This window comes from Salmo trutta, chromosome 3 (assembly GCF_901001165.1).
Source record: "Salmo trutta chromosome 3, fSalTru1.1, whole genome shotgun sequence".
In the NCBI taxonomy this organism is placed as follows: Eukaryota; Metazoa; Chordata; class Actinopteri; order Salmoniformes; family Salmonidae; genus Salmo; species Salmo trutta.
In genome coordinates this window covers 55,171,092-55,193,365 of record NC_042959.1, presented here as the reverse complement: position 1 = coordinate 55,193,365, position 22,274 = coordinate 55,171,092, and the positions used below count along the sequence as shown (strand labels likewise).

The window sequence follows — 22,274 nt, the reverse complement described above, 5'->3', positions numbered from 1 at the left end:
GTACAACCTCTCTTGCCACATTTATCGAGGTGGTTGATTTATTGCGTTTATCTCTAGGTTTTATGCTTTGAGGTGTATTAAAGTGTGCACATGTATTTAAATTGAATTAACTTTTTTATGTGTTGACCTCACATCAGTCAACCAAAATAAAGGAAGAAAACAGTCAGAGATGAGTTTCATGGAAATGATATATTGCTGGTCTTAAATAATAACTTACAACGTCAAGTGAAATGTACGTCTCCAGGAACACCTTCAGTTTGAGAATCAACATACAGCAACCTGTACACTGAGCATTTCAAAATACAGTACGTTTCTTCCCTGCGATGGTGCAACAACCAAGTCACATTTGGGCATTTCTCTTCACACAAGACACAATTACACAAACTAAACAACAAATACATAAATAGCTTTTTTTCCCTTTAAATCATTTATAACGAAATTAGATTTATGATTCTGGCTCTTGCTACAACATATCAATTGATCGATATATAAATTAACAATATCAACAACAAACAAATAACAATAATAATAATACAAAAATCTATCTGTTTTTATACAAATCTTGTTAGTTTACAGTATAAAATAATCCTATGCAAGTGAGACCTGGGGGTTCAATATGTTCATTGTAGAGTTCATCCCTTATGTTGGCAGGGTGAACATGCTTGTTCAAGATGCATTGGTTGGTTTCCTGGTTATTCATGTCTGTGTGCTGCAACAGAGTGAAACACTGAGGCCATATTGGCTCAACACAGAGCCAGCCCCACCCTTTTCCTGAAGGTCCATGGCAGTCTGGATGAATGTCCCTTGAGGGTCCAGTAACTAAAGAAGCGTAGCCACAAAGGCTTTCCCAAAGGGTCTCTTCCTCTTTTATCTACAAGGGTGATGTTTCCCTCCAGATTCCTATCCCATTTGAATGACATCATGGGCGCCATCCTGTGGAAACACAAGGTAGTGCTGGACGAGTAAGAGCAGCCGACAGCGGAGTTTCAAACCCCAGTCTGTGATGGCCGGTATCTATCTCCCTCAGAGTGGACGAGGCCTCTACCTGACCTACCTGTCTTCTAAGAACCCCTTCAGTCCATTGTTGCCTGTCTGCACATCTATTCATCCCCCCACACTCACCCCCATGTTCCCCCCACTCCTCACTCCCCCAGGTATGGACCCTGAGTGCTAGGCAGTGTTGGTTGTTTGGCCCTCTCAGCCCCCTTCCCCTGGGGCACTAGGGTCACCGGCCAGGGCAGGCTGTGGGCTTGATGCAGCGGCCCTGAAACAGCACCAGGTTGGCTGGGCAGTGGCAGCCGGCAACGCAGGGCTTGTGACAGGGACCGATCTCGTTCCAGTTGTCACAGGTCTTGGTGCAGCCCGGGCCACAGGTGTTGTACACCGCTCCGTGTTTACACTGGGTCGCTGAGAAGACGGGGTTGGTTAGACAGAACTGCAAATCGCCTAACGTGAATGGATTTCAGAGATACGTTGATCAATTCTGTTGAGCAAATTTAATGTGGGGGGGGGGGGAGTCCCCTGTTCCATGAAGTTTAGTGATAAGCTGTGTGTACTGTCACTCACCCATGCAGGCAGCCTCTGGCTTCCAGTAGACGGGGGCTCCCTCCCTCTCACAGGCCCGGCTGTAGGCGATGAAGGACTCACAGTAACAGTTCTTATGCACCGGACACTCACACATGTCTGTTACACAGGACCTTGAGAGAAACAGAGGGAGAAAGAGAGAGAGATAAGACAAATAAATGTTGAATTAAATTGAATGGACTGGGTTGAATGTATCTACATACTAAGTGGGTTCCATATCCAAAACAACATTGGACATTCTATGCACATCGGAGACAATCAAATATCACGTTTGATATATGAAGAAAATGTCACAAGAGCGTTGGAAATGTTGCAGATTCTAGGACAAATCTCATTACAAATGAAGCTCCCCAACGTTCCTGAGACACCCCAAGAACCACTGACCTATAGAAGGAGGCAAAGTCCACCACCCGGTGACACTTCTGGAACTCCCAGGACTTGAGCTTCTGACACTCCCTGTGAGCGCGGAACTTGACCTTTACACTGCCGGGACAGAGGTACGAGGTGGGCCTTCTGAGGGGCTGGGCACAAACCTCGTTCCCCTCCACGCGCCACGAATCTGCAAACTCATCCACCACGAACTTGAAGAGGCCGTCGCTGCCCATGGTGTCATCCCGCTTGTGTCCATTGTAGTTCCCACAGAGGCCGCAGAGACGACCGCGCAGGTGAGGAGCAGCCACCACCTCCACGAAGCTGTCCCCGTCCCACGTGATCTCCAGACCTGAGGGAGGAGGGAGAAAGAGACAGAGAGTTATGCTTCAAAAAGGAGCTAAAATGCACTTTAGCAGTGTTCTTTAGGTTCCAATGAAGTTAACATGAAGCCTGTCTAACCTGCGATGGTGGTGAGTTTGAGCAGGTATCCATCCAGGTCGATGTGGACCCCAGGGCCATGGTAGGGCAGGGCGATGCGCGTGCCGTTCCTCCTCACCGTCAGGTGCTGGTGCAGGCTGAGACTCAGCCCTCCTATCCTCAGCTCCACTGACTGGGTCCAGGAGTAGGAGCGGGTTCGCCTCGCATCGTTCCTCACCACAACCGTGAAGCCAGAGTCAGAGCCGGCGCTGTTTCCACCCCCGCCAGAGGGGGCGCCACCACAGTCTCGAGTCAGAACATACTGGCAGGTTCCTTGGAAGTTAAACGTGCGCCCGTCAAAGGTGTTGTAGTGGGGGTCGCCGAATACGGTGCACACACCTGGCTCTGGAAGGAGTGATAGGAGAGAGAGAGAGAGGCAGGGAAGGAGGAGAAAGAGGGAGTGTGTTTAATTATGGGCATTCATTTGATCCATCCTGTTTTCCTGTATTTTGCATGAGAAATCTGTGCTTAATACAACATGACTACATTTCAATTTGAGAGAAGACCAAGAACGAAACAACCACCACAAAACTGGAAAATGCAACCCACAAAGGTGTGTGAGGACCCAGCTGAGGAAGAGGGGATTAACTTACTCACTTTCAGTGCAAACCGGGCAGCAGCCTGTCCTGTTCAGGATCTTATTCTAGAAGAGACAGACAGACCGTTAGATACACAGACATAGAGAGAGATCAGCAGCCAGTCAGAGCGCAAGAGACAGACAGACCGTTAGATACACAGACATAGAGAGAGATCAGCAGCCAGTCAGAGCGCAAGAGACAGACAGACCGTTAGATACACAGACATAGAGAGAGATCAGCAGCCAGTCAGAGCGCAAGAGACAGACAGACCGTTAGATACACAGACATAGAGAGAGATCAGCAGCCAGTCAGAGCGCAAGAGACAGACAGACCGTTAGATACACAGACATAGAGAGAGATCAGCAGCCAGTCAGAGCGCAAGAGACAGACAGACCGTTAGATACACAGACATAGAGAGAGATCAGCAGCCAGTCAGAGCGCAAGAGACAGACAGTCAACTGGACAGTTGGACACATTACACATTAATACACACACATAGACACAGACAGACAAAGACAGATACAACCAGTCAAACGTGGACAGCCAGACACTGCTACAGACAACTGTTACTCTCTGCCTGGTGTATGTGTGTGTTTGCTAGAGAGACGTTTCAACTTCCATCAGAGGGGCACATTTGAGAACTCTATCCACCTCAACCCCCACTTACCTTTGCCCCAGGGTAGTCCTCATCCCTTACTCTCTCTCTCTCTCTCTCTCTCAATTTCAATTCAATTCAATTCAAGGGGCTTTATTGGCATGGGAAACATATGTTAACATTGCCAAAGCAAGTGAAGTAGATAATATACAAAAGTGAAATAAACAATAAAAATGAACAGTAAACATTACACTTGCAGAAGTTCCAAAAGAATAAAGACATTACAAATGTCATATTATGTCTATATACAGTGTTGTAACGATGTGCAAATGGTTAAAGTACAAAAGGGAAAATAAATAAACATAAATATGGGTTGTATTTACAATTGTGTTTGTTCTTCACTGGTTGCCCTTTTCTTGTAGCAACAGGTCACAAATCTTGCTGCTGTGATGGCACACTGTGGTATTTCACCCAGTAGATATGGGAGGTTATCAAAATTGGGTTTGTTTTCGAATTCTTAGTGGATCTGTGTAATTTCCCTCCGATCTGTGTAATCTGAGGGAAATATGTGTCTCTAATATGGTCATACATTTGGCAGGAGGTTAGGAAGTGCAGCTCAGTTTCCACCTCATTTTGTGGGCAGTGTGCACATAGCCTGTCTTCTCTTGAGAGCCAGGTCTGCCTACCTCAATAGCAAGGCTATGCTCACTGTACATAGTCAGAAGTCTGTACATAGTCAAAGCTTTCCTTATGTTTGGGTCAGTCACAGTGGTCAGGTATTCTGCCACTGTGTACTCTCTGTTTAGGGCCAAATAGCATTCTAGTTTGCTCAGTTTTTTTTTGTTAATTCTTTCCAATGTGTCGAGTAATTATCTTTTTGTTTTCTCATTATTTGGTTGGGTCTAATTGTGTTGCTGTCCTGGGGCTCTGTGGGGTCTGTGGGGTTTGTTTGTGAACAGAGCCCCAGGACCAGCTTGCTTAGGGGACTCTTCTCCAGGTTCATCTCTCTGTAGGTGATGGCTTCGTTATGGAAGGTTTGGGAATCGCTTCATTTTAGATGTTTGTAGAATTTAATGGCTCTTTTCTGGATTTTGATAACTAGCAGGTATCTGCATGCATTATTTGGTGTTTTACGTTGTACACAGAGGATATTATTGCAGAATTCTGCATGCAGAGTCTCAATTTGGTGATGGTCCCATTCTGTGAATTATTGGTTAGTGAGCGGACTCCAGACCTCACAACTATAAAGGGCAATGGGTTCTATAACTGATTCAAGTATTTTTAGCCAGATCCTAATTGGTATGTTGAATTTATGTTCCTTTTGATGGCATAGAATATCCTTCTTGCCTTTTCTCTCAGATCGTTCACAGCTTTGTGGAAGTTACCTGTGGTGCTGATGTTTAGGCCAAAGTATGTTTCGTTTTTTGTGTGCTCTAGTGCAACGGTTTCTAGATGTAATTTGTATTTGTGGTCCTGGCGACTGGACTTTTTTTTGGAACACCATTATTTTACTGTCAGGGCCCAGGTCTGGCAGAATCTGTGCAGAAGATCTAGGTGACAGAAGCACCAGATCATCAGCAAACAGTAGACATTTGACTTCAGATTCTCTCTCCCTCTCTCTCTCACACACACACACACACACACACACACACACACACACACACACACACACACACACACACACACACACACACACACACACACACACACACACACACACACACACACACACCCTGGTCCCACCTGACCCCCATCACATCACTCTTTGAAGCTCTTTGAGAGATGGAGAGATTGGCTTTCAGGGTCTAAATATAGGGAAGCTCTTCTTTACTGTCACTCAAACATCACCCAAAGACCTGACTGGAGACTGTGTGTCTCCTATGGGACGGAGGGGCAGACACATGGGTGACCGCACTGTGACCGCGTGACAGGTGAACGCTACGTGACCACCAGGAAGGTATGATGAGTGGATGTTGTGATACTGTATGACAGGTGACCGCTACGTGACCACCAGGAAGGTATGATGAGTGGATGTTGTGATACTGTATGACAGGTGACCGCTACGTGACCACCAGGAAGGTATGATGAGTGGATGTTGTGATACTGTATGACAGGTGACCGCTACGTGACCACCAGGAAGGTATGATGAGTGGATGTTGTGATACTGTATGACAGGTGAACGCTACGTGACCACCAGGAAGGTATGATGAGTGGATGTTGTGATACTGTATGACAGGTGAACACTACGTGACCACCAGGAAGGTATGATGAGTGGATGTTGTGATACTGTATGACAGGTGAACGCTATGTGACCACCAGGAAGGTATGATGAGTGGATGTTGTGATACTGTATGACAGGTGAACGTTACGTGACCACCAGGAAGGTATGATGAGTGGATGTTGTGATACTGTATGACAGGTGAACGCTACGTGACCACCAGGAAGGTATGATGAGTGGATGTTGTGATACTGTATGACAGGTGAACGCTACGTGACCGTATCTATATTACAATTGACCGCTAGGTGACCGTGTCTCAGTTGGCTGTTATGTGACTATTACGACAGATGACCATGACTCAGTGACCAAGACACAAACACAGATTGCCATTAGGGGACATACTACATGACTGTATAACAGGTGAATGCTGTGTGACCACTAGGAATCCATAACTGAGGCAGCCATATGTGACTGTAATTGTACTGTCTGACTAATGACCGTAGGACAGTTCATTATGCTACTATGTGACCATAATCTGCTCCATAACCATACGGGCGTGGTGTATATGTGATGGTGGTGGGGTGCTAGCTTAAAACAGAACGACAACGAGCCATTAATGTCGACTATATGAACGCATCAAAGAACAGATGACCAGTACATTACCGCGCAACAAGCAACCGCTATGTGACCATAACAGGTGAAGGCTAGGTAACCATTGTAACCGTGTGAACGCTGGTCACCGGCAGCGTGAATAAGTAACTGATCATTTGGTCGCTGGAATGCAAAGAATCTACTACATCACCCCAAGACAGGTGACCGCTGTGTGACCTGGGACCGTGACTCAGCCCCAGAAAAGTTGACCGCTGAAGGTGTGGTTACTGTGGTAAGTTACCAAGGTTGTGCCTTGGCCCACTCACACTGTTCTGGCCCAGGTGAACCGGGTTTTGACTCCTTACCGCTCGCCGCTAAATCAGCTTCCAGCCAGCTGCCTGCTGTGACATCAACACGTCACGCATGTGGATTTAACATGTGGCGGTTAGTCACAGACAGTAACTCTGGACAGTAGACAGCCTCTGTCTGTCTCAGCGGGAGGGGGACCAGATGGATGGGGACGTGATGAAGTGTGAAAGGGACTGTCTCATGTTGATGATTCAGAGAGAACAAAGGGACCCCAGCGCTATGTCCTATAGATATAGGCAGTGTTCATAACATAAGTGCATGTAAGTTGCAGATGGGAAATTGCTTAAAGCTGAAATCTGCATATGGTGAAACAGCGCCACTGTTCGCCCCAGCGCATTTGTTCTAGTTTTTATTTTGTTGATGAAACGGAGGAGAGGAGCATTCAGCATCGTGGTAAGAAATGATTTGCAGGACATACTCTGCTGTTCTATCACGGGTCCAATGAAGAACAAAACTGGGTTTGAAGTAACTTCTTTGTTGTTGTAATATCGCAAACGGATGTGGCAGTTTCACCAAGTACGGATTCCAGCTTTAAGGTGATAGGTAAAGTGAGTGAGCACCTTTTTTAAAGTCTATTCTAATCGATGTTGTCATTCACATCACTTCATTGAAAGATTACTGGAATGAAAAGGCGCAACACAAGACAGTTTGTGATTGGGCCTTGAGCCTGTCACTCACCGAGGGGCAGCTGGTGATTGGCACACACTGCTTTGGCTGGCACTCGATGGCCCCCTTGACACAGGCACACAGGGTGCAGTTCACAGACGACCACATGTCTCCCTCCTGGAGCGGAGGAAGAAGCAGAGAGAGAACCAATCAACCACAACATCAATCAGCTTATCAAACAAGTATTAATGTCTGTATAAATATGCATATAAATATCAGAATAAGGACAACTGCGGTGGATAAGTATCAGTGTTGAATGTTGAGGCAATGGTAAGGTTCTATTTTCCCAGTTGATATCAAGGATGCAGCATTAGGACTTGTTGTCCCAGACTGTCTCACCCGGTAGATCTTGTTCCTGACCCGGCAGTACTTCACTTCCGCTACCTCCACGAAGGATAGACACTCCCCACAGCACTGGTCACCATGGCAACTGCCCGGCCGAGAGCAGCGCTTCCTGCACACCACAGTGGAATTCTGGGAAGGTGGAGGGATACGAGGGAAGGAGAAGGGGTCAGTTATTGATGGTAACTTGGTGATATGGCACATAAGTTGAATAGAGTTCTGGGGTCTGGTTCCCTGGTCAGTTCTTACCTTGCAGGTACAGGTGGTGCAGTTGTCGTGCTTGAAGGAGGTGCCGTTCTCATAGACCTCACTGTGGAACAGACAACTCCCCATCGACAGGTCAAACACTTTCCTCTGACCTGACGGAGGGAGAGAGAAAGAAAAAAGAGATCAGCTTGATGATAATTATTATGACTGTTACGATGTTTTAATGATGTGTGATTTTTTAAAGATAGTTCATGAAATATGAATATGTTCCCCAGACGTCTATCAGAGAGTCCTATAAGGTATTTGATGAGAGTGGGGTGTTACCGAGGCACTTGGGACAGCACTGTCCGGGCTGAGTGTGGCTCAGGTGGGCGGGGCATGAGAGGACAGGACACACATCCCTGACGCAGAGGGTCCGCCCTCCCTGAAGAACACAGCATATCAAATCAAATCCAAATGTTATTTCTCACACGCGCCGAATACAGCAGGTGTAGACCTTACCGTGAAATGCTTACTTACAAGCCCTTAACCAACAATGCAGTTTTAACAAAATACAGTTCAGAAAATATTTACTAAATAAACTAAAGTTAAACAAAATACCACAATAAAATAAGAAAGCTATATACATAGACGTTAGAACAATGCTGCATTCATCTTCTCTTATGCATTACTCAACTTATCTCCACTTAATGACTGTTTCCATTACACAATACCATTTGCCCCTTTGTCTGCACCTGTGAAACCCGGATTGCTACCTTTAACAGCTCACAAACACAACTACTCTAGATGCCAGACGGCTGTAACAGTTCCCCCTGGCCTTGTAGCAGTGTGCCCTCATTAACGTCTGGTACAGGGCACAGTGTACACTAGTCCCACTGAGGCATTAATGTGTTGACAGACTCAACTCACATTAATGTGTTTACTCACTCACCTCCCCTGCTTGTTTACTAAGGGGAGGAGGAGGGGGGAAGGGGAGCGTTACCACTGTGAGTCCCCTGAGAGCCAAGACAAACTCATTTGGACCACAGAGGGGCCAGTCACTGTACTGTGGGGACTGGAGACATGCATGTCTATACAGTGTATACTCACAGTGCAGGTGCATTTAATACAGGGTTTTCCCTCAGGGTGAAACTCTTCCCTCTCTTTGTACAGACGGCCCTCCAAGATACAGCCTGGGACAGAAGAGACACACAGGTTAGCTTTATTATCGATGTATTCCTTTCTTCACACACACACACACAGTCACTCACTCGGGCACGTTGGACAGCACTTCTTGGGGTGAATCTTGGGGTTCCTGCAGTGGACGACACATTGTACTTCCGCTTCAGTTACGACACCTTCCTGTCAAAACCAGGAAGCAATTAAAACAGTGATCTATTTATCATTGTTCGAACAAATTTACAATGACAAATTCTCGGGAGCATCCCTGTCCAGTCCTAGGCTACGTACATTAGTGAATATTCTGCTGCATACCTCTCATTCCTGTATTAAACAAACTTGTCTCTCGGTTGCTTAGCGATTCGAATCCCGTTTCAGTTATGTAAGGCATGTACCATGTACGCAGGATATTAGATAGGGACATACCGTTAGATAGGGACATACCATTAGATAGGGACATACCGTTAGATAGGGACATACCATTAGATAGTAACATTCCATTCTGCATCTCAGACATGCATGCATCTATTCTACACACTGGGACACCCCTGATCACTCACTGAAAATGTACCTGAAAAAAATATGTGGTCCCTAGTGTTAGAACTAGGAGTGTTAGAACTAGGAGTGTTAGAACTAGGAGTGTTAGAACTAGAAGTGTTAGAACTAGGAGTGTTAGAACTAGAAGTGTTAGAACTAGAAGTGTTAGAACTAGGAGTGTTAGAACTAGAAGTGTTAGAACTAGGAGTGTTAGAACTAGAAGTGTTAGAACTAGGAGTGTTAGAACTAGAAGTGTTAGAACTAGAAGTGTTAGAACTAGAAGTGTTAGAACTAGGAGTGTTAGAACCAGGAGTGTTAGAACTAGAAGTGTTAGAACTAGGAGTGTTAGAACTAGAAGTGTTAGAACTAGAAGTGTTAGAACTAGGAGTGTTAGAACTAGAAGTGTTAGAACTAGAAGTGTTAGATCTAGGAGTGTTAGAACTAGAAGTGTTAGAACTAGAAGTGTTAGAACTAGGAGTGTTAGAACTAGAAGTGTTAGAACTAGGAGTAGAACTAGGAGTGTTAGAACTAGGAGTGTTAGAACTAGGAGTGTTAGAACTAGAAGTGTTAGAACTAGGAGTGTTAGAACTAGGAGTGTTAGAACTAGAAGTGTTAGAACTAGGAGTAGAACTAGGAGTGTTAGAACTAGGAGTGTTAGAACTAGGAGTGTTAGAACTAGGAGTAGAACTAGGAGTGTTAGAACTAGGAGTGTTAGAACTAGAAGTGTTAGAACTAGAAGTGTTAGAACTAGAAGTGTTAGAACTAGAAGTGTTAGAACTAGGAGTGTTAGAACCAGAAGTGTTAGAACTAGGAGTAGAACTAGGAGTGTTAGAACTAGGAGTGTTAGAACTAGGAGTGTTAGAACTAGAAGTGTTAGAACTAGAAGTGTTAGAACTAGAAGTGTTAGAACTAGGAGTGTTAGAACTAGGAGTGTTAGAACTAGGAGTGTTAGAACTAGAAGTGTTAGAACTAGGAGTAGAACTAGGAGTGTTAGAACTAGGAGTGTTAGAACTAGGAGTGTTAGAACTAGAAGTGTTAGAACTAGGAGTGTTAGAACTAGAAGTGTTAGAACTAGAAGTGTTAGAACTAGAAGTGTTAGAACTAGGAGTGTTAGAACTAGAAGTGTTAGAACTAGAAGTGTTAGAACTAGGAGTGTTAGAACTAGAAGTGTTAGAACTAGGAGTAGAACTAGGAGTGTTAGAACTAGGAGTGTTAGAACTAGAAGTGTTAGAACTAGGAGTGTTAGAACTAGGAGTGTTAGAACTAGAAGTGTTAGAACTAGGAGTAGAACTAGGAGTGTTAGAACTAGGAGTGTTAGAACTAGGAGTAGAACTAGGAGTGTTAGAACTAGAAGTGTTAGAACTAGGAGTGTTAGAACTAGGAGTGTTAGAACTAGGAGTGTTAGAACTAGGAGTGTTAGAACTAGAAGTGTTAGAACTAGGAGTAGAACTAGGAGTGTTAGAACTAGGAGTGTTAGAACTAGGAGTAGAACTAGGAGTGTTAGAACTAGAAGTGTTAGAACTAGGAGTGTTAGAACTAGGAGTGTTAGAACTAGAAGTGTTAGAACTAGAAGTGTTAGAACTAGGAGTAGAACTAGGAGTGTTAGAACTAGGAGTGTTAGAACTAGGAGTGTTAGAACTAGGAGTAGAACTAGGAGTGTTAGAACTAGGAGTGTTAGAACTAGAAGTGTTAGAACTAGGAGTAGAACTTGGGGTAAATGAGTGGTGTGTGGAGCTCTGCTTTTTTCGCACGCCACCCTTCAACACGCAGACTAACACATAGTCTAGTTTGACTGGACCTCCCCAATGCTGGAGCTGACACTCCCTCACACAGCTGTGTCCACTGCCATTGACTTATAGTGTTCAGATCTGTGCGTGTGTTTTGTATTTTAAGTGGTATTGTGGGACCATGTGAGTGTGTGGTGTGTATACAGTAAATGAGGTTGGGTATACGTGTGATTTGAGTGTGTTTTGAGGAGACGTGTGGGGTTAGTCTTGTGAGGTAGACACTGGGTTGGGAAGGCTTGCAACCAGAAGGGTGGACTGTACTGCCAAGTTCACCTGGCTCCTCTCCCAAAGACATTGAGACATATATCATCCCTCTTCATCTTTCTATCTCTCTCTCTCTCTCATCCCTCCAACTTCATCTGCCTTCTTTCTCTTTATGTCTCTTCTTCCTCCAACCCCGTGGCTATCTGTCCACTGTCTCATTCTTTCTCTCCCTCACATCTCTCGTTCCCTCTCCAACTCTGTGTCTGTCTGCGTCATTCAGCCTCCCACTCTAAAAGTATGTCTATCTTTCTCTTGATCCTCATTTATATTTCTCCCTTTCTTCATAAATCTCTCCCTTTTCACCCTTCTCTCTTTCACTCACTCCTCTGTCGGTTTGCCTCTTTTCCACTCACTCCCCTCTATGATTCCCTCTCTCTTTCCCTCTCCCTGTCTGCCTCTCTCTTAGTACTCCCTCTCTCCTTCATTAACTTTACATTCCCTCTCCTTACTTTTGTCATCATCATCTCTCTCTCTGTCTGTTACCCTCCCTTTCTCTCTTTCATTTCTCTGTGAGACACTCACCTGACAGCGGCGAGAGATGCAGGGCTTGATGGAGCTGGTCCAGGACACAGAACTATTATAGGACTCTCCATCCAGCTGACAACCTAGAGGAGAGAGAAGGAGAGAGAGACAGGGGAGGATAGAGAGAGAGGGTGGGGGAGAGAGAGAGACATAGAGAGAGAGGGAGAGCGAGAGAGAGAGTTGGCACTCCAAACCTGGATGTGAATGTTTACTAGTTCGTGGAAACTAATAGTCTACAGGGAGCACTAAATGGACTACATGTGTGAACATAGAGCTGTTTGCCTCTCCAGACCATAAGTGTTGAGACAGATTGAACACAGGGTTACAAATCCACTGTAAGCGATGCCTGGAGGGAGTCTGTGTGCCACCACCGTCAGAGCCAGCTGGCTATAGTGCCCCCTATGGCTAGGGAAGGCCTGTCTTTCATTGTCTTGATTTGGCATAGTGATGGTGAAGTTTACTAGTCTCGACACTGCCACATACACTACCATTCAAAAGTTTGGGGTCACTTAGAGATGTCCTTGTTTTTTATTGCTTCTTTAATCAGCAAAACAGTTTTCAGCTGTGCTAACATAATTGCAAAAGGGTTTTCTAATGATCAATTAGCCTTTTAAAATTATAAACTTGGATTAGCTAACACAACGTGCCATTGGAACACAGGAGTGATGGTTGCTGATAATGGGCCTCTGTACACCTATGTTGATATTCCATAAAAAATCTGTCATTTCCAGCTACAATAATCATTTACAACATTAGCAATGTCTACACTGTATTTGTGATCCATTTTTTGTTATTTTAATGGACAAAGAAATTAGCTTTTCTTTCAAAAACAAGGACATTTCTAAGTGACTCCAAACTTTTGAACAGTAGTGTATGTGTAATTCAGACACTGGAGACAGACAGACAGGCATGCACAAACTCTCTGACAATCCCAATCCATTATATAGATGTATCAAGATACCAGAACATGTTGTTGTGAACTGTCCAGATCCAAGGGCATGATAAAAACACCATGTGAAATGGGCCTGAGATCCACCATGAGCAATCACAACGCTCCAGATACATCACCCACAGTCAATAAGGGACTAAATGAATACGCTGTTCAATTTCAGCAGATATAGGGTTGTCTGGTTATGGAAACACAGCACAACCATTCCTATGATAAAACCACTGCATGAAGTATTTGAACAGTGGGAGGTTTTCATGCTGACATGAGCAACTTCCTGTTCTAAATGTAGACATGGTCATGAATAAAACCCAAAGTCAACCACAATGGAGGAACAATAGGCACTAATACCGTTCCCCATGACAACATGGGGCTTTCCATGGGCGACTTAAGCGAGCTCCACCTCTTCTCATTTGAATGAACTCTAGTCTCGTATAATCTTGACGGCAAACAAAGGACCGCGCCCCTGACCATGAGGTGGTCAGTGCTGTGGACCGTGTCCATGGTGACCCCAACACTCCCCATCCTCGACCCCTGTGTGTTCTGGCCGGGAGGCGAATGCGTGCGGTCCTAGTCTGGGAGGCTGAGCGGCGCAGTGGCTCGTAAACCAGGTTTATTTCTGTGCCCTGTAAACCGAACGCTGAACCCAAACGCCAATGGGTCCCAACCCGTCCCAGAGAGGAGAAGTCCACCACTGCAGCTGTGTATGTATGTATGTATGTGTGTGTGTGTGTGTGTGTGTGTGTGTGTGTGTGTGTGTGTGTGTGTGTGTGTGTGTGTGTGTATGTGTATGTGTGTGTGTGTGTGTGTGTGTGTGTGTGTGTGTGTGTGTGTGTGTGTGTGTGTGTGTGTGTGTGTGTGTGTGTGTGTGTGTGTGAGAGAGAGAGATAGAGAGAGATGCTGGCAAACAGTGTGAGAAAGAATAGTTATTAAGACTTAAATACGAACCGCTGTAGGCCTGTCACATGTTTGTGGGAGTATGTGAGTAGAAGCAGGGAAAATAATAGCTATATGTGTTTGTGTATGTAGCAATTTACCCTCAAGCAGAATCTATTGGTCTGATACAGTACACTTACACACGCACAGTAACTATTGTGCTGTTAGAAGAACAACTATTCCTCATTCCTCCACAAGGAGGCAGTAGTGGTTAAATAAGTAGGTTGACCAGTGCAGCTGGACTGACTATCTTCTACTGTGGGACTCAAGCTGTCGCTGCAGCAAGGTCTATACATCAACACTAAAGAGATCCAAAGATAGACCTAACTCACTCCACTAGACAAAGTTCCAAGTCTATTGGTCTCGCTGAGACTACAGAACAGTACATGCATCCCCTAACCTTTGACCTCATGTTTTCACGGTGATGAGAGTAGTAGAGTGTGTGTGCTGCTCACCTTTGCATCTCTCACAGCAGGCTCCCGTCTGTTTGACCACCAGAGCACAGTCCTCAGACACCAGGGGGCATTTCTCCTGTTTACAGTCTGCCTTCCCCTCCTGATGGAGAGGGGGAGGATGGGGGAGGGAGGGAGGGTAGAGAGAGAGGGGGAGGAGAGAGAAAGAGAGGGGAAGAGAGAGAGGAAGAGAGAGACGGAGGGATGGACGCAGAGAAAGAGAAGATTATAAAGTCTCCGACACATTCTTTGTCGACACACTCCCCGTTTTACAGACTAAAATGAACTGGAGTTACACATGTACTTTACGCAGACGTACTCTCTCTCTCTTCTCAATTTATATACAACCTCACTTTATATACTCGCTTAACATGATCCCTTTGCCACTAGCTTTATACACTCCCTTTATATAGTCCCCATTTACTCAGTGCAACCTAACTGGACTGTATAATGAGTCAACTTCAAAGCCGGACTGTGGCCCACATAACTAAAATAAAACTGGGCGGTTTTATTTACGGAGAGCCTTCACTGGTTCCCTAACCACGCTGGTTTGGGTGATGTCATCAGTGGAGGCGAGAGGAGAGGCGGCGAGAGGCGAAGGCACATGGAATCCATACATAATCTCTGTAAAGCTCTCCCCAAACCACTGGCCTAAATCGTAGAGGTTTTCAGAGCACTTTCAACAGCCAGTTTGAGACAAATATGTCTGAGAGTGAGATATAGGATGCCAGATAGATAAAGAGATGGATTGAAAGTGAGAGAAAAAGAGATTGAGGGAATGAGAGAAGGGCAGACAGATACCATCAGACATGATGACTGGAAAGTCTGACAGGTGGAGAGAGAGAGAGAAAAAGAGAGAGAGAAAGAGAGCGAGAGAGAGACAGAGGTAGACAGAGAGAGGATGACAGAGTAAGAGAGAGAAATAGAAATAGTGGTGATAAGTTATGCGTCTAGTCTTCTGACGACCACAGTTATCTCCAGTAGTGTCATAGAGGCCCCGTATTTGTCCTTGAATCTTTATGTCTCTCCACACCTGTGCTTTCCTAGTTGGGCTTTGGAGCCATTCCACTCGGCAGCCATTAACACTAAGTGGTGTGAAGAGGTTTGACCTCTCTCAGCAATGGTCAAGGGTCAAATCAGGTCACCACGCCTCATAAACACTCAACATACCGTGCACTTTCTGAGGCTTCTTACTGGTCTACTGGTGGTATGTCGTGGCTTCTAATAGGCCAACGGGTGGTCTGGGGATTGTTATTGGACTACTGCTAGTCTTTGGTGTAATAACTAGAGAAATATTTGACCTGAAGGGTAATAACATGTTGACAGGTTAATGTGAGTATGTAGAGTATGTAAGATGTAGTGATCCAGACATGATGGTCATGTGCTGTGGAAAGATGACCACTAGATGGCGACAGCACAGTCAGTTTCACCATCTCCATTTGCCAACTTCAGAGAATCAAAATGTGTTCAGTCAAACCATCTTCTATGTATAATTTCTCTCTCCCTCCCTCCTAATCTCTCTCCCAATCGTTTCCACTATCCCTCTCTCTCCTCCATCTATCTCTCAGCCTGACCTCAGAGGGCATGCCAAAACAGGCTGCCAGACCCGCCAGCCGCCGTGCCGCCGGTCTTTCATGGAAGGATGGAGAGATCACTAAAAGGCTCTTCAGAGGAGCACTCAAATCAAAGGCCTATTTAAACCTGGACTCCTTGCCCTTGTGACCCTTCACCTCCCTCCAAAGCAAACATGTTACGACCCCACAGGAGCAGCAGTTGTGGATTAAAACTGGATGAAAAAAGATAAGGGCAACAATATTTCCATTTCACTGAGAAGTCACAAGCCTATCCAAGAAGTAGGCCTATTCCTGCACCAGTGGTAGAAAGTGAACGGAGCTGAATGAACTGAATGTAACTTTTGGCTCCGATGTGTAGGTAGATTAGCTCCATGACTTTTCTCTGAATTCAGATGGTTGTTGTCCTATCCTTCTTTATGTCCTGGCAGGTTGCCTAGCGGTTGGAATACATGATCTGATAAGGTGAAAATCTGTCGATGTGCCCTTGAGCAAGGCACTTAACCCTAATTTAATCCAGGGGCGCTGTACTACAGTGGAGGCTGCTGAGGGGAGGACAGAAACCATGTGTTTGATGTATTTGTATACCATTCCACTGATTCCGCTCCAGCCATTAACATGAGCCCATCCTCCCCAATTAAGGTACCACCAACCTCCTATGCCGTACTACTATGGCTGTCCCTGTAAAATAACACATTTCACTGCACCTATCTGGTGTGTGACAATAAAACATATATACAGTACCAGTCAAAAGTTTGGACACACCTACTCATACAGGGTTTTTCTTTATTTTTACAATTTTCTACATTGTAGAATAATAGTGATGACGTCAAAACTATGAAATAACACAAATGGATTCATGTAGTAACAAAAAAAGTGTTAAACAAATCAAAATATAATTTAGATTTTAGATTCTTCAAAGTAGCCACCTTGATGACAGCTTTGCACACTGTTGACATTCTCTCAACCAGCTTCATGAGGTAGTCACCTGGAATGCATTTCAATTAACAGGTGTGTCCAAACTTTTGACTGGTACTGTATATTTGTTATATTTAACTAGGCAAGTCAGTTAAGAACAAATTCTTATTCTACAATGACGGTCTACCCCGGCCAAACCCTCCCCTAACCCGGACAACGTTGGGCCAATTGTGTGCCTCCCAAAGGGACTCCCAATCACAGCCAGTTATGATACAGCCCGGGATCGAACCAGGGTCTGTAGTGACCCCTCTAGCACTGAGATACAGTGCCTTAGACCGCTGCGCCACTCGGGAGGCCATACATATATTTGTCTTTACCCCTCCATTAGAAGTATCCTGGGAGGTCCAATAGCAATGCTGCCCTGAAGGTTCTCTAACACCATATTTGCTCTATAGACCACTGGGAGAACTGTACCACTAGCCTCACAGTCCACTGACAGAAAGGGGGGAAGAGGGGGATGGAGAAAGAGAGCAGAAAATAAAGGAGGATTTTGTCTTCTTTAAGTCTTCTAGACTACACTCTTAGGAGAACCCTTTCTGGTTCCAGGTAAAACCCTTTTGGGTTCCATGTAGAATCCTCTGTAAAAAGGGTTCTACATGGAACACAAAAGGGTTCTACCTGGAACCAAAAAGGTTTCTTCTAAGGTTCTCCTATGGGGACAGCTGAAGAACCCATTAAGGTTTTAGATAGCACCTTTTTTTCTAAGAGTGTAGAGATACCAAGTTTCTCATTTCATCCTAGCATTTATGCTTTTCCTTTTTTGGAGTTTGCTTGTCCCTTTAGACAGAATGGTGTACAAGTTATTGCTCCTTTTCATAAAATGACGTTCACATGCCAATTCCACACATAAATCCAATGTTATTACTCTGTACCTGGACAGACATGCTGGCTGGTTTAGTGGTTTGCTGACAACGCCAGTGGCAGAGGTAAAGACTATAAAGGTACATGGTGAGTATTGATCTCCATGTTTGTGGAGCGGTTGGAACAGGAAAGGACCTTTGGCTTCCCAAATGTTTGCAGATCACTGGTCAGCCCACTGAGCTCATCAATCATTGCTACCGAGAAAGAGGAGAGGGGGCAAAAAGATAGGGAGAATAGTAGATAGCATGTTAACGAGAGCTGCCTCCTGGCTGTCTGTATATTATGTTTAGTGAGCGGGAGGCAGATTCCTGCGACTTGTGAGACGGCTGGCGAAAATAATGGCTTCTCTGTGTGCCTCAGTTTCCGCCAGTGAAGGGCCATTAACAGGTACTCCGCCGCAACTGGGAGCCTGTGAGTGACACTAGAGCCCTGACAGCCCCCCCCCACCCTTTAAAATCTGCTAACCCCCCCTAAAAGCCAGCATTGCGACACAAGTGTCTTTCAGGCTGGCCCCCCTCCCCTGCGAGGCACTCTGGGGCCAGTGACATGACGGATGGGCCAAGATGAAAGGCTAGCTGTGGCCCTCTGATGACTGATAGCATTCAGCGAGGCTCCTAGTGATGGAAGCCCGATAAGGAGGTGGTTAGCAGAGGGAGACATATCAAAGAGACTATCAGAGCTGCTAGAGACAGCCGAGGCAGCATGGCCAGTAGTGTGCACAGCGCACACAGAAATATATAACCTTGCACACACACACTGTTTCTCTGTTTCACATAGGGCAAATACCCTGCAAGTCAAACACGACATTTGTAGAAACTTCCTCACCACATGACACTTTTAAAGAGGGACTAAAGAGACAGGAGAGGGAGAGCATTATTGAATTAGGCTGCTGGTGACAGAAAAGCCTCTCACTTGCGTTCTCAACCCCTAAAACAATGACCTTCAAAGCAAGGAGAGACAGAGGTCAAAGAGCAAATGTTCCAGGAAAGACACCTCCTTTCACATTTGTAGTCTGGATTTAACAGGCAGTCGGGGCAAAGACAGCACGAAGACAAAGGTGTCTTTAAACAAACAATGCCATTTTGTTTAAAAGCCAGTGTGGGCTTAGAAGGGAAATAAGTACATAGCTAGCCTACTGCTCTTATTGAAAAGGTAGCAACATTATTCATAATTCTTTGTGATTATTAGAAAAAACAGTACAGGCCTATTTGCCCAGTTAGGCCTACAACTCGGCTATAGACAATACATAATTAGGCCACAATATGAATATTAAGAATATTCAGTCAAGCGCAGAGGCAATAATTACGCACAACAATTGCGTTTTGTTCCTCCTCTGTGGAACCTACGTGCCAACAACAAATAGGGAATCTCAATGTCAACTAACAATTACCTGCCCTAACACCATCTGAAAGTTATTTAGCAAGAATTGGGATTTGTTCTCACCAGACAGACGCAGGTGATGCACGGGTTGTCCGTTATGTTGGGTATGTGGAGCACCTCTCCTTCGTTCTCGCAGATGGCTTCTGTACCTGTGAAGGACGCGAGGAGAGAGGCAATAAATTCGCGCCTTTTCATCTTCATTGACGTGATAAAACAGCGAAACAAGACGCCTATGTTATGGACAGGCTCGCCATATTCGAATTGTGCTTTTTCTTTACCAGGAATTGCACCGGCTATGCCATAACGGTGAGGTATATTTTGTAGACGTTAAAATAAGTAGGCCTAATAGTCTGAGTTTTATCGACAAATGTATATTTCTAATTTAATTTGATTACATAGGCTATAGCCTATAACCTTTTCTAAATTACGAAATATTAGATCAGTTTATCAGAATATTTTTGTCAGTGATTTAAATTTAGATGAGACATAACATTTTAAGTTGAGCAGAGTAGTGGCAGCCAGGAAAAGTGTTGGGGGGGGAATTTGGTGACAAAGTGGTTTCTGTGAGAATTACAGGAGCAGGGAAATTACCCCACGACCGTAGCGTACCCTACCACCTTCGCGTGTAATTAAACCAACACAGCTTTAAGTGATTGTGGGGAAACCCAACACTTTAGCCTCAATCCAATGAGGCTTTTCTTCTTTTATAAAGCAGAGATGAATGAATAGCCCTAGAAATGTTGTTTACTCTTCATCCACCTCTCGCAGCCGGGCACAGTGACAGGGCGCATTTGTCTTTCTACAACCAGACAACTTTCCTCTCCCACGAAAACGGTGTGTTCAACTCCCGGCCCTGCAGGGAAAACAATAGACAGATGATATACCGCATATTTCGAATACCAGGTAGCGACACTCCATGGGAATTTGATCCGGTGGGATTATACTATAATGGTAGCCTACTCAGCTGATACCGATACGCAGGTTTGTCTTTCCCCTGAAAGAAATGATCATGTTTGCACAACGATAACGCGCCAGGTGACTTGGAGACTGACCTCGACAGCACGACCCAACTCGAGTTTCCAAAACAACAGTAGATGGGAAAATTATACTGGTGATCCAATGCGCCTGTCATGAGGTTTCAAACGAGCCCGGGGGTACCAGTTACCCGACAGAACATATTTTTTTTCACCCAACTTTTAACATCAATCCAATGACATGGTGACAGTTGTTGTTGATTTATGTTCAACCAAATGTAAATCAAAACTAGACATTGAGCAGACGTCTGTGCCCAGTGGCAAATAACGGGAAAAGCTTTTGGCCTATATTCTTGTTTTTGACAATTGCTGGACATGTTTTGAAACTAAATAGGCCAAGTCAATGTATCTTACCTGTAATTAAAGGCGAGGAGGACTGTGGCATTTGGAACAGTAAAAACACGAATAAAAAGCTGCAGGTGAACTTAATAGAAAGTTCCAAGGCGCTCGAGCAGCAATACAACATCATCCTAAGATTGGTCCAGTAAAAAAAAAAAGGAAAACGAAAAAAAGAAAATGATATACTAGAATATATATATATATATATTTATATATTTATATCCCCATGGGTTGGTGTCCGACTGAAAATCCTAGAATATATGGGACTCCAGCATAATTGCCCCTCTCAATTAGTTTTCTTCCAGCCCATAACCTTCAGTTTGTCAAAATGCTAAACGACATCGCGTGTCCACCGGCATCCGACAATCGACATGACACATGAAAATTACAATGACAATGCCGTGCGGACAGCCAGGCGACAGTCCTCATGTCGCGTCCAGGAGCGCTCTTGTGTTCCCAAAACAAGTGCAGGGGTAGACAATGTTTCCAAAAAAGTGAAAAACAAAGTTCATAAGAGATTAAAATAAAACAGATGCGTATAGTAAAAATGACAAATAAAACTATTGGGAAATAAATTCCCCAAATAGCTTAAAGATATACTCGCAATTAAATGTCTTCAAAAATCCTCATGTTTGGCAATACCAAAAATATACAGATGTTGTCAAGCGCTAAAAGAAACCGGTTGCGTTCGGAATTGTAGGTCCGTTTTGCGCCGAGATGCTGTCCAACTGTCTCAGGTTTAGTAGCGGGCTTTAGGTTAGGCTACACGAGCCGGCACTGGTCTCTCTCTCTCCGAGCTCCGCGAGAAGCGAACCACCTCCAGCCCAAAGTTATAGTAAACTGCTCCTACTGAGGCGCACGGCGATGCCAGCGTAATAGAAACCCTACTACTCCAGTTAAACATCCCCGCAGGGTGCAGGAACCTCCTCCAAACAAAACGAGAACGGCCCCTCAATATTTAAATAATTGCCGGGGGTTTTAATAATCCGAGTGATTTGACGTACAATCTTGCCCGCTGCTCCTGGCTGGCTGCCGCTGTGGTAATGAAACACTCCGTACAATACCGCGCCGGGAGAGACCCACCTACTGCTATCGGATCTCGAGGCTGGATCTCGTTTCACTACAAACAAGCCTGGATACACAACGTGCGTACCACCTGTCCTTACTGTTAATCTCTGCTGCGCTCTCTCAACACTGTCACGCTGCAAAACAGGATGAAACAACAAAAAATCCCTAATTCAGTCCACTTTGTATCAAGGAGGGTTTTCTGCGCCCCTCGAGCTGCTGGGGGATCAAGCGTCATCCCACAATTGTTGATCTTCCCCCCTTCCACCCGCATTGACGGGGCGCACCACAATGTCTGTCTGTTCAGTATCATACATTTTCCATTTTCCAGTCATATCCTCAATGCAACACTTATTTCATAAATTAGGCATGTTCTTTGTTTGACCCCACTTCAAAGGTATGGTGTCAATTCAGTATATAATCTATAACATTTCAATAGCCTATA

The 22,274-nt window shown here is 44.9% G+C and overlaps 1 protein-coding gene across 2 annotated transcripts; it reads right to left on the bottom strand.

The window, feature by feature from the left end:
* Positions 1-170: 170 nt before the first annotated feature.
* On the bottom strand, positions 171-22,072 carry bmper (BMP binding endothelial regulator). 2 transcript variants are annotated; one of them, XM_029740748.1, is made up of 15 exons: positions 20,780-22,072; positions 19,455-19,540; positions 14,605-14,704; positions 12,268-12,350; positions 9,250-9,340; positions 9,089-9,171; positions 8,324-8,423; positions 8,042-8,151; positions 7,790-7,924; positions 7,463-7,567; positions 3,031-3,076; positions 2,416-2,778; positions 1,969-2,305; positions 1,567-1,697; positions 171-1,407 (listed from the first exon to the last, which is right to left on the bottom strand). In XM_029740748.1, the coding sequence occupies exons 1-15, from the start codon at positions 20,892-20,894 to the stop codon at positions 1,226-1,228; spliced, it is 2,067 nt and encodes a 688-aa protein (XP_029596608.1). In that variant the 5' UTR covers positions 20,895-22,072; the 3' UTR covers positions 171-1,225. The 2 variants fall into 2 exon arrangements, with proteins under 2 accessions (XP_029596608.1, XP_029596616.1); XM_029740756.1 differs by lacking the exon at positions 20,780-22,072 and adding an exon at positions 20,140-20,751.
* Between the last annotated feature and the right edge of the window lie 202 nt (positions 22,073-22,274).

Coding starts and splice junctions, on each gene's coding strand:
- bmper (XM_029740748.1), bottom strand. CDS start 20,894: ATGATGTTGTATTGCTGCTCGAGCGCCTTGGAACTTTCTATTAAGTTC. Junction 7,568..7,789: donor TCAGGAACAAGATCTACCGG/GTGAGACAGTCT, acceptor CCTCCGCTCCAG/GAGGGAGACATGTGGTCGTC. Junction 2,779..3,030: donor CTGCCCGGTTTGCACTGAAA/GTGAGTAAGTTA, acceptor CACTCCTTCCAG/AGCCAGGTGTGTGCACCGTA.